Here is a 16286-nt window from a genome sequence, read left to right as displayed (position 1 = left end):
GGTATAAAGACTGAACGCACGCGCGCTTCTCTTCACACTGCTGTGTTGGCGGAGATACGTAACGCGTCTACAGTCAACGGAGCCTCAACGCCTTTCTTTCCCTCTCTTTACGCCTTGTTTCGCGCTGAAATTTAAACTTTCTCGTTGTTTCGATAGAATTTATTTACAACTCATCCAAAATGGTAAGCCTGTTTACTTTTTAATGCTCATTTCTTGTTTAAATTCTTCACTGTTAGCTTGAAGTAGAAAAGGCGCCAAAGGTGCTTGATTGGCTTTTAGCTGAGGCCTAAATTTCCGCATGTTCATTACCTCAGTGCGCATCAGTAGATTTTCTGGATTCTGTGCGACTTCCATTTTACATGCATGATTGGGTTTTCCTTTTTTTCTTTTTTTTTTTTTAAAAGTTATACAACTTTTGAGTTTAAACTTAACTTCGTCATGACATATCACTTCTGATAAACAGATATCCAATGCTGTTTGTATTCTACGCTTTTTTTTGTGGGATTTTAAGTTATTTAACCGTTCCTTCTGTGAGTTGTGTAACTTTGAGCTGTAATAGTGTGCTGGAGGAATTGGCGGAATGTCTGAGGCCCTCCAGTAAGGGGATTGGGGGATGGGAGGAAGAAAACCTTGGAGAAAGATCAGAAGTTCGAGCCAAACTTGTTGAAAGTTGAACTTTACCTACTTATTGAGGTTTGGGGTGTGCCTTTTTTTGCCGACTCTCTTCCTGTCGCCCATTTTAAACTGAACGTCAGAGCCGTTTCCTTGTTCATGAATGTTCATAAATTTTCATGTGAAACTACAGACTTTGCCCCAGGCCAGTTCAGCGTCGAGGAACTGCTTTTCAACTAGCTCAGTTTAAATCTACACGATATCGGACCATAAATGAGGATGTGTATAAATGTAATGTAATATAGTATAGTTCTAACGGTTTGTCAACGCCATTTTTTCCTCTGTAATATTTCAACATTATGCTGAATAGGAGGAAGTGAAGCTTTAATGCACGAGGGTTGTGTGTGCGCCACGCGCTCCCTCACCTCCGTCCTTCATTTTGTTCTTCGTTTCACGCGCATGCTTTCATTACTTTAGGCTGAGGTGACTCTTCCAAACTTGATATTTTGTCCCATCGGTGATACAAATCTTTTTACTATACAATAATAAGCATCCATAAATGATCGGCCAAGTCGACCCTCTGTATGCCTACACTGACAATAAGACAGTTTGTCCTGTGTTAATGTGGGGAGGGGAGAACTATTATGTGAACATGTACATTTTGTGGGAAATCATGTCAGTGAGTGGATTGAATGTGGGGGAAAATGTAAAAAAGAAAAAAAAAAAAAAAAATTAACTATTATTAAATGAGTTTTGTGTTTCAGGACCGCTTCAACACTGTTACGTGTTTGTTTTTTGTGAGTCTTTTTTTAATGGGACTGTTAAATCCTCTTTTTAAAAAAATTCTTGACTTGTTCAGTGATCAGACTTCTAAAAAGTGCTTGTTTGAAATGTGCTCAGAAAAACATCCTGTGGGGTAATCTCAGTCAATACTTGATGGCCTCTCCCTATTCTAGACTTTATTGAACTGTAGCTCTTGGTTCAAGTTTGAATGTATTCCTTCAGGCAGGATTATGCACCCTGGTTTAAAATAAAGCTGGAAAAGGGGCACGTAACCTTTTGTTCCTGGTATACCTTCCATCAGTCAGGGCTTTGGAATTTCAAAAATCCAACCTTGCCATGTCGCTGTAGATTACATGTTTGCGTTTTATAACTGTTGTGTAACTGGTACATTTGTCTTAAGTGGTGATCTAAAAATGATAGAATTTCTTAAGGCTGGGGGGGTGAAGGAATGTTCTCTATGTAACTAGACATCAAATGGAGTGGGTTGAATTTCAGCATAGAGTTTGTGATTGCTGCTGTTGTTGGCCTACAGCGAGAGTGCATCTCAATCCATGTGGGCCAAGCTGGCATTCAAATAGGTAACTCATGCTGGGAGCTCTTCTGTCTGGAGCATGGTGTGGGACCTGACGGTGTGCTGCAAGAAGCCACATCGCTGCCCTATTCCCGTCAGGACCCCTTCAACACCTTCTTCAATACAAGCAGCTCAGGCCACCATGTACCCAGGGCCATATTTGTGGACCTGGAGCCCACTGTGGTGGGTAAGCAGCCATTTTAACTGTCGTCCCTCTCTTGCATTGTGTGTATGTGCAGCGTGAGTGCATCTCCATCCACGTGGGCCAGGCTGGTGTGCAGATTGGCAATGCATGCTGGGAATTGTACTGCTTAGAGCATGGTATCCAGCCTGATGGCAATATGCCAAGTGATAAGACCATTGGTGGCGGGGACGACTCCTTTAACACTTTCTTCAGCGAGACTGGCTCTGGGAAGCATGTGCCACGAGCTGTGTTTGTGGATCTGGAGCCTGCAGTCATTGGTAAGTTGGCATGAGCAGTGGCACAGGAAACTGATTAGAATTTTTAGAACCTATACTACCATTATCTATTTTATCAGTGTGCTTTTTGATTAAATGCAGTGAATCTGTATTGTCCTACAAAGTGATTTCAACTTTAAAAGGGATTTTTGAAATCAGAGAAGTGTAGGCGTTTAGCCAGAGTGGCTTATGACTAAACATGCAATCGGTCTTGTTACAGATGAGGTGAGGTCTGGCACCTACAGGCAGCTTTTCCACCCAGAGCAGCTCATCTCTGGGAAGGAAGATGCAGCTAATAACTATGCCCGTGGCCACTACACTGTTGGCAAGGAAATCATTGACGTGGTTCTGGAGCGTGTCCGCAAGCTGGTAAGTCCATAGAAAATGCATTTTAAGATGTTGATACTTTGATTTCGATGTTTTTGGAATGTAAAGACCCGTTTTTCTTTTCCTCCCCATTTCTATTCATAGACTGACCAGTGTACCGGGCTCCAAGGATTCCTGATCTTCCACAGTTTTGGTGGCGGCACTGGTTCAGGTTTCACCTCCTTGCTGATGGAGCGCCTGTCAGTTGACTATGGCAAGAAGTCAAAGCTGGAGTTTGCCATCTATCCAGCACCTCAGGTCTCCACTGCTGTTGTGGAGCCATACAACTCTATCCTCACCACACACACCACACTAGAGCACTCAGACTGTGCCTTCATGGTGGACAACGAGGCAATCTATGACATCTGCCGTCGCAACCTGGACATCGAGAGGCCAACCTACACCAACCTGAACCGGCTTATCGGCCAGATCGTCTCCTCCATTACGGCATCCCTGCGCTTTGATGGTGCTCTCAATGTCGACCTGACTGAGTTCCAGACCAACCTGGTGCCATATCCCAGAATCCACTTCCCCCTGGTCACTTATTCACCAATCATCTCGGCTGAGAAGGCCTACCATGAGCAGCTCTCTGTTGCTGAGATCACAAGTGCCTGCTTTGAGCCATCCAATCAGATGGTGAAGTGTGACCCACGCCATGGCAAGTACATGGCCTGCTGTATGCTGTACCGTGGAGACGTGGTGCCTAAAGATGTGAATGCTGCTATTGCCAACATCAAGACCAAACGTTCCATCCAATTTGTGGACTGGTGCCCAACTGGATTCAAGGTAAGGGAAAGGCTGTATTGTGTAGCGCTGGGTGTTTATAAAAAAAAAATAATAAAAAAAACAATGCAAAGTGCAATTTTTTTTTATTGTCTAAACCGTATGGGTTCTCACTTTGTGAAGTATTTATTTTTATTAATTGAAATGGACTTTAGTTGGTTAGGTCCAACAAAATTTGATTGCCTTCCTGTCTAAATTTTCACTTATTTATTTATCCCCCCTCACCAGGTTGGCATCAACTACCAGCCACCTACAGTGGTTCCTGGAGGAGACTTGGCAAAGGTGCAGAGAGCTGTGTGCATGCTGAGCAACACCACAGCCATTGCTGAAGCCTGGGCACGTCTGGACCATAAGTTTGACCTGATGTATGCCAAGCGTGCATTCGTCCACTGGTATGTGGGTGAAGGCATGGAGGAGGGAGAGTTCTCTGAGGCCAGAGAGGATCTTGCAGCTCTCGAGAAAGATTATGAAGAGGTTGGCACAGAGTCTGTTGAAGATGAAGAGGAAGGAGAAGAGTATTGATCTCTAGGAGAAGGCTAGTGGTAGAAGCACTTTTACCTCCCACTGCCAGGCTGCCACAGTTTGTCCCAAAGGAAAGGGAGCTAATGTCTGTCTTTTTCTGTGTATCTGTCTTATTCTGTCCTACAGTCAGTGCCGCATTCATTCCATTTTTCCTTTTGTTTCCCCAGAGTTAAAGTAATTGGTGAATTAACAAATGTGTTGGTTTTATTTGGCATTTTTCTTAACACTGTTACCTGTCTATATGGTTGTTTCCACCAACTGTGCAATGGTTCTGAATAAATTCCCTTTAAACATGTATTGTCTTATTTTTTTTTTTACATGGAATCTGGAAGTTTCCATGCCTAGTTTTGCTGAACTGCCATGGGCTGCATTTATGTGGCACGCTTTGATGTCTAGCTAAGCAAAGAACACATCTATGTAAATACTCAACATAATGGTTAATATAAATACAGCCAGTATGTAGCTACAAACACATGCACCACATTGTTTAACATAAGTTATTAGCTTCAATAAAAACTGAGAATGAACAAACCCTTGTGAAATGACCACCTTAGTTAACCTACCTCTCTGCAACATCCCAAAATGATTGTGGAGTTGAGCTAGTTTGTGAACAAATGCAGCAGGTGCATGCATCACAGGATGTCCCTTGCATTTAGTTAAATTGAAATTCAGCTTGTGTGTGCATTTCAACAATTGGAGTCAGTGAGTGAACATGCCTCTAGGCCAGCTCACTGGAGGTCTGGCAATAAAAGGTATTGCCACACAGAACATTACTGTGTAGTTACTAGTTAACATTACTAGTCCTGTTGGACTGAGTATGCATCTAGAACTTTAGCCATATTGAAGAGGGCATATAGTAAAATAGTATGACCTTGTTTCATAGCAAATGCTATGTGCCCCTAGTGTTATTCACTTTATAAAACCATAGTGAAGTTCTGCTAAGTCACAGTTGTCTTAAATCAGCAATGGGCCAGTGTGGCTGCAGGCATTTTGTGTAAAGGTTAAAGTAATTGCATAAAGTTTAAAATTGCAGATAATGGGTAATTCTTGGGATAAAGTGAAATGGGGGTCATACAATCAAATAGGCCACAACCAAACAATGATTTGACACATGGCCTGTAACATCCAAAGACTATGTCGGTTGTTGAGTAGAAAGTGCTCTCAACATCAGAACTGGATGATTAAGCAGTGGAAATTAGTTATTGGACAAATTCAGGTTCATTTTCCATCATCAAGGAACAGAGTTTGAATGCTTCTTCCATGAAACCATCTTGCTTGGTATGAACAAACAGTACAAGTTTATGGCAGGCAGGAATAATGGTATGGAGGATGTTTTCCTGGCCCACAATCAAGACAAGGCCAAATGGTGGTATCTTTCCATTGATGAAGGGAGGCTGACACATTCTACATAGTAAAAGATTAGTCATTGTTGATTCATGTATACTCTGTGACAGGGGTATCCTATCTTATCTGCAAAGGGCCGGTGTGGGTGCAGGTTTTCATTCCAATCAAGCAGGAACCACATCTAGTTCCACCTTTTTAATCAGTTGATCTTGGTATCCAATAGACTCAGGTGTGGCTTCTGCTTGGTTGGAATGAAAACCTGCACCCACACCGGCCCTCTCCGGATAAGGTAGGACAGCCTTACTCCATACTAACCACTTTATCCTGGTTAGTGTGGCAAAAACTATCCCAGGAACACTGGGTGAGGGGACAAACACTGAATGGGACACCAGTCCATCAAAAGGCACCATGTGCACATGCATTTACACACTTATTCATACCCAAGGGCAACTTATGCTGCATTCAACTTGCCTCGTATGTGATAATTTGCAGATCAGAATGATATCATTCCAAACCTCATCTTTTCTTAGTAACAAGCAGCTCACTCTGCAAAGTGATGTATATTTCCTCCTAAAACAGTGAACTGTATAGTCTTTTTTTTTTTTGTAACAAGCAAATAAGTCTGCATGTTGACTGATCTAAAGCGAATACTTGTACATACAGCCTAACTCATTTAAAGGTAAGAAGTGTTACTTTTTTTTTTTTTTTTTTTTACTTTTGATGCTGTGCACAGTGATCTTAATGTGATGTCACTTCACTCTGTAAATGTGGAGAGACTTCACAGTTGTGAAGACTACCACAGTTTCACAAGCAGGAATTGCAAGTTGTGACCACAAGCCAAACACAGCATTACAGTATCCAATCCACCTGAGGGCATAGTTTTGGGAAGTGGTAGAAAACTGGAGAACCTGGAGGAAACCCACGTGGATACGGGAATCAAACAGAAGACCCTGGAACTATGAGGTGGCAATGCTATACACTGCATTCTGCCTGCCTAAGTGACTGTATAACTATCAAATCTAGCCATGATAGGTGAAGGCAAATGAGTGTAGTAGTGGTAAGTGAAGCCAATAAATTGACCACTGAGTGCATCATAACATATTGTATTACGTTGACCCAAAAGCATAGGAAAAAGATTCAGTCTAGCACCCATAAGGTGCTTCGGTCAGTCTCTTTGGCAGAACCCTCAAAGCATGGTTCTCCAAAACAAAACCAGGGTTGGGAACCTGCACCTCATTGATTCTGTGTAGGTCAAAGGGTTACACTTCCAGAAAATGCTTCCATTAAAACCATTTTAAGAGGCTTTAACCATCTTTAAACAGGAAAACAGTACACACTTTAAAGCTTTAACAGGAAAACAGTACACACTTACCTGTGCATTATTTACCACAGTTTAAAAATAAATGGAATTCAAAATGGTTTTTAGCATGCAGTTAATTTAAACTTTGTCGTTACACACATATTTAGGCTCATTATATTATATCCCCTGTAGTGTTTAATGTCTTCACACACCCTATAAAAAAACCTTTAACTTACTTCTTCAACAGGTCTGAGTTTCACTATAGCCACTTCCGGCTTTGCGGTGTGAGAAGTGCATTAACGGTTATTCATATCCTGCAAGACCATCAAGGTTTTTGTATTTATTACATTTTCTGAAAAGGAAGGGTAACACTCATGTCTTAGCACACCCTGTATCGGGCTACATAAAACACGTACAATACAACGTGTATTTTATTCATTTCGGGTCTTTTGTTTCCCGTGGACGTTAGTACTTTAAAACTCATGCCTGCTCTTTCCGCCCTCAGTGTTTGACTACAGGACCCTCCCAGTCCACTATATCAGTCTCGTAGTAAGAACAGCGTCCAATCGGGTGCCTCGTTGGGTCTATTTAAAGAACTAGTCCCGGTCAACGTGATCTGGTACCTGGACGTATTCATCCGCGCGAGTAAACACTATTATGGTGTGAGGAGCTGATTGGCTCGGATTAATGAATAAAACTCCACGGGCTGCGATTGCGTCACTTCTAAAAGAATTAGGTCATTTTGTCACTGTTATGAAATAAATGCACTCCACTTACAATTTAAGTGTGTGTATGGCTGACTTATAGAATTATATGCATATACCTTAATTTATTTATATATATATATATATATATATATATATATATATATATATATATATATATATACATATATATATACATATATATACAGCTTGTTTTCATCCAAACTTGTTTAGGGCTAATGCCCCTTTTTATTTTTATTTATTTATTTATTTAAATTTATTTATGAAAACGTACTTAGCCCTGCGTTGTAACTCATGAAACAAACAAACAAGTAGATATTTATTTGTCTGAAATTTTATTTTACAGTGTAAGACACGTATAAGTGAAATATGATGGGCAATATAATGATGGAATATGTTAGATAGCATCTAATATGTAAAACAAAGACTTGGGCACATAATGTTTCTTGCACATGAGAACGCTGTAGCTCACTTTTATATATATATATATGTAAATAACATCAAAAGTGGGTAAAATAACATGTACTTAAAATATCTGATTAAAATACTGAACTTTGATAAAGGTTTATGGGTTCATTTGTGTGACTTGTAGGATTGCCGGGTATCTAGTTTTTTAGGCGGATGTGGTAACTGCCTAAGAGCAATCTTCTCAGTGTGTGTTTGACTGAGCCAGCCATCCTGTGTTGATACTGATTGTTCGTGTAAGTAGGAATCAGGCACCGGAGTACCAGAGCAACATCGATCGCAGTGTCCGATCTTAACACTTGAGTGTCCCGACCGAGCGACTCGTGTCTCTCTGGATCTGGACCATGAGCCAGCCTCAGCCGGACGAGTTTAAGCCGCCTCCGGAGTGCCCGGTCTTCGAGCCCAGCTGGGAGGAATTCACCGATCCATTCGCTTTTATCAATAAGATTCGTCCGATCGCGGAGAAAACAGGCATCTGTAAAATCCGACCGCCGCCGGTGAGTGTCGAGAGCTTGATGCACCGAGCCACAGCTGCTCTGTAACCGCGGTTTCGATATTTAGTACTCGGCTCCGGTAGTAGTTAGCAAGCTAGGGTGCTCAATTTAAAGGGAAAAATTTCAACATGGCGGCGCAGTGACAGCACTAGCTAAACCAGCTGTATTGCTTTGTGTGCTTGATCTGTAGGGATCTGGTTGCCTAGGCTGGATACGAATTCATTCAGCACAAATACACCAATAACTAAACTGATGCATAACCTAAAATCATTCATGTATTAAAGTAGTAAGATTAAAAAAAAGAAAAGAAAAGGTAGCTAACTTGCATGTGCGAATAGCTAGGATGAATGTAAGATGATTTGACTGGCTAGCTAGATTGTTTGCCTGCTAGTTATGGGCTTAGAGAAATAACTACCCTGGCTATGCTAGCTATCTTCATAAAAGGTAGTTAGCTAATGTAATGAAACTTTCAGGCACAGCAGTTTCCCTGCATATTCGAGTTTCAGTTCTGTTGTTTGTTGGCAAATAATTACCTGTGAGAAGTCAGGTGATTGCAATGTTTGTTGTGTTATATTGTTTGGCTCAGAATTGAGAGCAAGATAGCAGGAATGAAGCGGGTATGTACTCATGCTGGAGAAAACAGGACGAAGTAGTTTCATGACGGATACGTGACAAAGTGGTCCAAAGTGTGCCAGAGTTTCAAGATGTTAATCATTTTACATTTTGATTGCTTAAAATACGTGCGACTTGTCCAGTCCCCAGTCTGAGGTACAGGATAGGGAAATACCCTGAGAGAAGAAGATGTAAACTGGTCCAGTAACCTAACCTACTGTTATTATTATTATTATTATTAGTAGTAGTAGTAGTAGTAGTAGTATAGCTCGACAAGGAAACACTTTGTATTCCAAATGAAGAGTTTTTATGCAATATTATGATTAAAAGTGACACTTTCGAACCGTTTTTCCCCTCATGGCCAATTTATCGTATAATCTGTTTACATATAAATGAGCTCACACACACACTCCTTTATTGAAAACCGCCACATGGCGAGCTGCATCACTGTGACATTGAATTTGGCCGCAAGGATGATACTTTTGTCAATGATTTAGATACCGAACACACATTTAAACATGGCTAAAGATAAATAAAACATTTGGATTCAGTTTTTTTTTTGGGGGGGGGGGGGGGGGGGTTAGCTCCGAGTAGATTTTATATATATATATATATATATATATATATATATATATATATATATATATATATATATATAATTAGTGTATGTATATAATATTAGAACTGGATGCGATATAAAATGGCAGTGCACAAACCACATCAACTGAGTATTGGTGGTGTTTGTGATCTCTATACCGTGTTCTTTGAAACTTCTTTAAAATGGAAAATAAATGGTGTATTTATGTGGTTTCGAGGGTTGAAAGCTACATGACGACTTCCCAGCTACTGAATTTTCCGCCATTTCAGGTTTTCGGTAGGAATTTCAAATAAAGGAAGCATTAAAAATTACAGTTAATGTAAAGGTTTTCAGACGTGTGTGTGTGTGTGAATAATATAATACTTAGAGCGGATTACACAATATGGCAGCTACGTGACGTGTCTCACGTCTCTCAGGAAAGTGAAAACGAGAGAGGACGAAATGTGGCCGTTTTTATTAATCAGGGTTGATATTGTGTGGGCGAATTTAAAGTACACAAATCGGATGTGAAATGCTTTATGAAAGCACACGACGTATTATGAATAAATGATGACAAATTTCCAGTTATACAATACAGGGTCGTAGACCTGAGTGTTTTGGGTTTTTTTTTCCTCCATTCAATCTTCCACTGAGGGAAAACTCCACCGATATTTTCCCCCATCGCTCGTTGCTATACGGTTTATATAACTTATACGCGCAGACTCACGTAAACAGACAACACAAAATGGCGTAAAGCCGACTCTGGCTTCTTGTATACACATATGATTTATATGAGATAATCATGGTGAACCCTTAGTGAAATAGTTCCACGACATGAAAGCCATAGAGTGCTGGGTATTTGAGGTGAATTTATGGTTACCGTACAGGCCGGGTTCAATTCAGCCGTCCTCCATGTTGCCTTTGTGGAGTATGTGTGTGTGTGTGTGTGTGTGAGTGAGTGTACTACCATCTGGCCATTTTGTGAGTCTGTACAACAACTGTTGTGAACCAAATACGGACAAAATTAAGGTTATTTTAGTGTTTATTACCCCACCATACCTGTTATTCACCCTCTTTGTCTGGTTAAGTACTGGGGCGAGTATATAAGTTTGTTGTTGATTTGATATGAAGTCTTATTCATTGAGTTTCTTTATTTTCTTCATAGACAGAATACATTGTATTCACATTATGATAATTCTTGTTGTTTTAATGTTACTTTCTAAGCCATGTTGTATTAATATCTCTAAAACAGGTTATTGTTATTTTAAAAAATATATAATTACTTATCTAAAATGAAGTAATAACCAGTGTTAACCAGCTGTATATATGTGTGTGACGACACCCGAATCACAGTTCCACAACTATACTGCCATACACTTTCTAACATTACGTAGACAATTATTCTGACCTTAGGACAAAAGGACGTTTTACTTACCTTTTAATTGAATATGGTTATAATTTAACAATAACACACATCACATTGATATTTTCCGTATTGTAAATCATTTTTAAACAATGAAGAATTCAGTTCTGTTGTACTTGTGAAGTTAAACACAACAGACAAGTTAAGATACTATGGTATCAGTAGTCTACAAACATGCTGAAAATTGCCTTTAGTAGTGCACATTTTACGTTGTTTACATCTTTATTTGTAATTGTGTATGTGTATATGTGTGTCTCTACACACAGTATTAAGCTGGGTATTGTTGCTGTGTGTCTTGGTCTTTGGAAAATAACAAGGGCGGGATGGGGATGTGGTTTGATGTGAGGGTGCTGGTGGGGAAAACACAGGGTGAAGATGTCTTCCATAGTTCTTCAGAGGAATCCATGTGATTAAAAGACTTTGAGTTTCAGACTCTCGTGTTCTGCTAGTTTTACTGAAATTGCAAGTGAGCAGGTAAGGAAGGCTACAGTGGATTCATTTAGGCCAGTAACTGTAGGTGTGTATGGCTCATTCTCAGCATTGTCTGATTCCGCCCCCCGTGCTGTTTACCAGCGGATGATCTAGTTTATGCTTTGGCAGAGGAAGTGGTTTTGTAGATCGTTCACCTACGTGGTTACAAAAGCGGAAATGTACAATTGTATGTTGTGTCTCAAAGGACATGGTTTTAGCGGGTAAGAAAAGTAGTCTGCAGGACAACATGCACACAAAAGGTGTTACTCACTATTAGTTCTGCTCTGATTCAATTCAGTTTTAGTGACTGAACCATTCATGTGTACTCACATTTCCTCTTGTATTAATTTTCCATTTTTGCCTTTATATATTTGATTCTATTGCTGAACGTGTATCTACTTCCAATTTCCCATGCATTTGTATATTAAGTCTTTTGTTTATTTATAGCAAATCATATGTCTGTGGGTGTAGCCAGTGATGAACTGACAGATTTTATAGGAAGTTAGTGCCGTCACTCAAATGGGTGAAACCGAAAATAGTTCATGCTGTGCTTTTCCAGTTATTCCAGTTTTTATTTTTGGATTGCTGTTTTAATAACAAGAATCAAGATCAGTTGGTGCTTCCGCATGGCTGTATTTAAATTCTCATTATGCTTCCACAAGTTGGAGGAACATGGAGTACATTAATATTTTTTGCATATCACATTAGTCAGTTGCATGTAAAAAGTGTCTGTAGTGTGTGAATGTGTATGTGAGTGTGCCCTGCGATAGATTGGCACCCCGTCCAGGGTGTACCACGCCTTGTGCCCTATTATCCCTCGGATAGGCTCCCCGTGACCCAGTAGGATAAGTGGTATATAAAATGGATGGATCGTTTAGTCAGTTGCATTCAACATTTCCTTATTAGATCAGTCTCCTGTTGTCGTTTATTGCAGTTAACAACCCTAAAGGGCCATTTGTTTGGTGTGCTCACTAGTGAACCCTCCTCACATGCTGCATATCAATGTCTTTTCACATGCAGACTAATGTAGGAATGTTAGCCCTTGTTGCCATACTAAGACCATATTAGAAAGAGAACCTGACCTGATGCTGTGCAGAATAGACACCATTTCCAAAATTTTAAGAAATTCATTATTCTATTGTAAATGAACAAAGGTGGGATATAAGACAATATGTTCTCTGCACTACTGACATTGGTTAATCCATGCTTAACATTAAGGGGTGTGTTTGAAAGCCTAAAGTAATAGCAATCCTCATCGAAGTGGGACATGTGAATGCTTCGTAAATTGGCTGAATAGGCTCTAATACATGAATAATAGGATCTATATAATAGAATTGTGTTCATTTAGCTGTTTTTGAAAACCAGACTCGTCTTTTTATTTTAAGCTGGATGCACATAAAAACCCTGCAATGTATTATGTCTATACTGTAATGTGTTCAGTTTTTAATTGTTTTCTTAGTGGCAAAATGTAATAAACTTGGATCACGTATAACCATTGGACATAGGCTACAATAAAATACAGACATACTGAAAATGTAAATAAAGTTATCTGTCCTTTATTTACAGAGGTGTTCAAATTAGTCAGTATTAATGGATGGATTGTGCTCTAATAAAACCTCCCCACTGTGTTTTTTTTCTATAGAAGGAATAACTGCTGTTTTCTAATCAAAAGTCCCACATTTGCTTTAGCACTGGGTGCACCAAAGAAACTGTTAAAGAATTCCTCAGAGCAGACAGGCAGAAAAACCGCCTTGTGCAACAGTAAACTTGACACGTGTTTTATTTATTTATTTATTTATTTATTTATCTCTGTCCTATGGGCATGTGGAAGGCCTGTTGTTATCCTCTGAATGGCCAATGATCAAATGAAGTTCAGCTCATGTAGAGACTTGTTTACTTAAAATGTAAAATAAAGCTCATAGTGCGATGGTACAGAAGTGATCAACTCTGTGTAGTCCTATTAGTATGCTTTTGTAACAGAATTACATGTAGAGTAAGTGACGCCATAGTAAATATGTGTATAGCAATGGATCTGGGGGGAAATAGCTCTTGGATACAATTCCTGGGTTAATTATGACTATTTTGGCATGTCTGTTTTTGAGAGGTGTGAAAACTCTGCAGCTTGATTGTTTCACACTAAAGTAGCATTTGCTGGTTGGCGATTTTGTAATGCTTTTGGTAAGGACAACGGTTGCTACATTTGACTTGTGTTTGTTTAGTTAAATTCACTTATGTTTCTGTGTGCTCAGGACTGGCAGCCTCCATTTGCATGTGACGTCGACAGACTTCATTTCACTCCGCGGATCCAGAGACTCAACGAGTTAGAGGTTAGTTCACACCCAGCGTTTGTGTTAGGGTGTGTGTGGGTTTTTCACTAAAGATGTTGCAAGGAATCACAGGGAGGCACTAGGCCTTACACTTACAATTAGAGAGCCACAGTCAGCAGAATTGGGGTCTTTTCAAATCTCTCTTGCTCTTCCATTTCAAAGGGAGCACCATTCACAGAAAGAAATTAGTTAATCATTATCATTCTGCATTTATTTAGTAGATAATTCATGTTTTACCCCTTTGTTTGCCTTCTCTCTCTCTCTTTTAAATCTTGCCCTCATCCTGTTCTGTTCCTCCCCCTCTGTTTTCTCTCTGCCAGGCACAGACGAGGGTCAGACTCAATTTTCTGGACCAGATTGCTAAGTTCTGGGAGCTTCAGGGATGCACTCTTAAAATTCCACACGTAGAGCGAAAGATACTAGATCTATACCACTTAAATAAGGTAAGGCCATTAAAAACACATGTTCTTGTTCTAGTCAGTAACACGATAGAAAAAGTTTGCATTTAGCAGTCCAAGCCTGTATGTGACTTGTACATGTCATGTGACATCTCTGTCTCCTTTTCTGTCACTACTTAGCTGGTTTCAGATGAGGGAGGTTTTGATACCGTATGTAAGGAGCGCAGATGGACAAAGATAGCCATGGCGATGGGCTTTGCGCCTGGCAAGGCAGTAGGATCACACCTGCGTGCTCACTATGAAAGAGTCCTCTACCCCTACAACCTCTTCCTGTCTGGGGCCAACCTGCTGGTGCGTACACACCTTATTATCCCGGAACGCTAACCATTAGCATGCCTTTGGGTTAGAATTCTGTACAGATCCACTATGTTCCAGTTATCCAGGATTTAAGGTAATACAGGAGGCCTGATGTCTGGCTTTCTCATTTATCATACAAGCTGTCATACATCATACGTAGCATGCAACATACCCCAACCTATTTTCCATTAGCTCAGCTCTGTATGGGACAGGAATGTGAATATTTATATTTATAAGATTTACCCAAACCAGGCGATAAAATCTGAATAGTTCTCACAAACTCTAGTGCTTTTAAAAGACTGCTGCTTTTGTGTGAAGTCTGCCAAAGGTGGATTATACAGGATTTGTGAAGTATGGAAAGCAGTGGCTTGGGTAAATGAATAGCAGATGTTTTTTATTAGATTGCATCATGTATTTATATATGTCCATATTTATTCATATGGCAGATGCGTTTATCCAGAATGACTTACAGCTGAGGTAGAAACCAATCCAAACATAGAGCTGGGCAGTTAAAGGGCAAAGGGCAGAATCCATAGATCTGAACTCACAACCATTTAGTCATTAGCACATAACCATAATTATTGAGCACCGACTGCTCCAAGCATTTGACCATCATCACACCATGTCTTAGTTTTGTATCTTTGCATCGGTGTGGGTTCGATTTAACTGAGAACTCCAAAAGTCTCTAATTAAATATCTTGATGAATGGCTGCTATAGTTACCTAACAATTATTTACTTGCTTTTAGTGACGAACTTAAAAAATACATAGTAATGGAAAGGCTAATGTCAAACAATTTGTCATTTTACTTCAACTGTCAATATAAGGCATGACTAAGACACCCAGTAGACATTCATAGGTGGTGTTAGAAAGGATGCACAGGACCAAACAGATTAGGAAAACTACACGCACACACAAAGATAGCAATAGAAAACGGTTAAAGAAAACAACCACAAGAATGGAGCATATTAATAACATTTCTGTAGTTTGAGGTTCTAGATGATTTTGCCATCAGAAACCAGAGTATTGAGCAAAAGGGTAAACCTTATTTGCATCGGTTCCATTGAATGATGGAATTGGCTTTCAGAAGTGTTTTAATATTCACACATCATCTCAGTGGTTGTGGGTTTGATTGAGGCAACTAGGCAACTACAATGGAAACGTATCAGGAACCTTGTGTTGCAGTTCCAGACCAGAGTTTTAGGACTAGATAATATTTTAGGCATTCAGAATTACTCTTAGTTTTAGCCTGTTGAACTGGCTACTCCTTAAATTGTGTGAGTTCAGACATTTAATTCTGTGAGTTTTAAACACATTGAGCCTAACATGAGAGCGGTGTTGCTTTGACAGAAAGATCATGTCTAGATTAAACAGTGCCTATTGTGCTGTGCTACATTTTACTGTTTAATCTTATCAAGGTTTTATTTTTGTGGCAAACTCATCCCGGAGAGCTTTAATTGTTCTAACAGTGCTTTGTGCTGTGTTCCAGTGCAGGATCTTAATATAAGACAACATATATACTTTATATCTGGTGTGATCTTTTGTTCTTATAATAATGTTTTTAGTAAGAGAAAAAAATGTTGTGTTCTCACACTCCCCCTTCAAATATTTGTTGTCACCACAAGGAAAGACATCTAATTGGATGTTTGTGACCTCTGAGTCTGAGGTCACCTAAATTCTTGTATAACACTTGGCACT

At 39.7% G+C, this 16286-nt stretch overlaps 2 protein-coding genes across 6 annotated transcripts in view; both read left to right on the top strand.

Moving 5' to 3' along the window:
* The first annotated feature begins 23 nt into the window (after positions 1 to 23).
* On the top strand, positions 24 to 4391 carry tuba5 (tubulin alpha 5). Of its 2 annotated transcripts, none has more exons than XM_053625376.1 (5): positions 24 to 182; positions 1928 to 2153; positions 2646 to 2794; positions 2897 to 3577; positions 3803 to 4391. In XM_053625376.1, the coding sequence occupies exons 1-5, from the start codon at positions 180 to 182 to the stop codon at positions 4094 to 4096; spliced, it is 1353 nt and encodes a 450-aa protein (XP_053481351.1). In that variant the 5' UTR covers positions 24 to 179; the 3' UTR covers positions 4097 to 4391. The 2 variants fall into 2 exon arrangements, with proteins under 2 accessions (XP_053481351.1, XP_053481352.1); XM_053625377.1 differs by lacking the exon at positions 1928 to 2153 and adding an exon at positions 2206 to 2428 and having other exon boundaries at positions 26 to 182.
* Positions 4392 to 7828: 3437 nt separating this feature from the next.
* The window catches only part of kdm5bb (lysine (K)-specific demethylase 5Bb), a 29639-nt gene continuing 21181 nt past the window's right edge, over positions 7829 to 16286 (top strand). For 2 of the 4 annotated variants that reach the window (XM_053625374.1, XM_053625372.1), the window contains exons 1-4: positions 7829 to 8427; positions 13757 to 13834; positions 14155 to 14277; positions 14413 to 14583. In XM_053625374.1, the coding sequence (XP_053481349.1) occupies positions 8275 to 8427; positions 13757 to 13834; positions 14155 to 14277; positions 14413 to 14583 (525 nt within the window). In that variant the 5' untranslated portion in view covers positions 7829 to 8274. The remainder of the gene's footprint in view (positions 8428 to 13756; positions 13835 to 14154; positions 14278 to 14412; positions 14584 to 16286) is intronic. The other 2 variants (XM_053625375.1, XM_053625373.1) reach the window with 1 other exon arrangement.

The sequence above is a fragment of the Ictalurus furcatus genome, chromosome 5 (genome assembly GCF_023375685.1).
Source record: "Ictalurus furcatus strain D&B chromosome 5, Billie_1.0, whole genome shotgun sequence".
Taxonomy (NCBI): domain Eukaryota; kingdom Metazoa; phylum Chordata; class Actinopteri; order Siluriformes; family Ictaluridae; genus Ictalurus; species Ictalurus furcatus.
This window is presented reverse-complemented; position numbering and strand designations above follow the sequence as displayed.

What these genes read in the sequence shown, in the direction of transcription:
- tuba5 (XM_053625376.1), top strand. An exon ending in TGGAGCGTGTCCGCAAGCTG is followed by an intron (nt 2,795 to 2,896) that starts GTAAGTCCATAG and finishes TTCTATTCATAG; the next exon opens with ACTGACCAGTGTACCGGGCT. An exon ending in GGTGCCCAACTGGATTCAAG is followed by an intron (nt 3,578 to 3,802) that starts GTAAGGGAAAGG and finishes CCCCCTCACCAG; the next exon opens with GTTGGCATCAACTACCAGCC.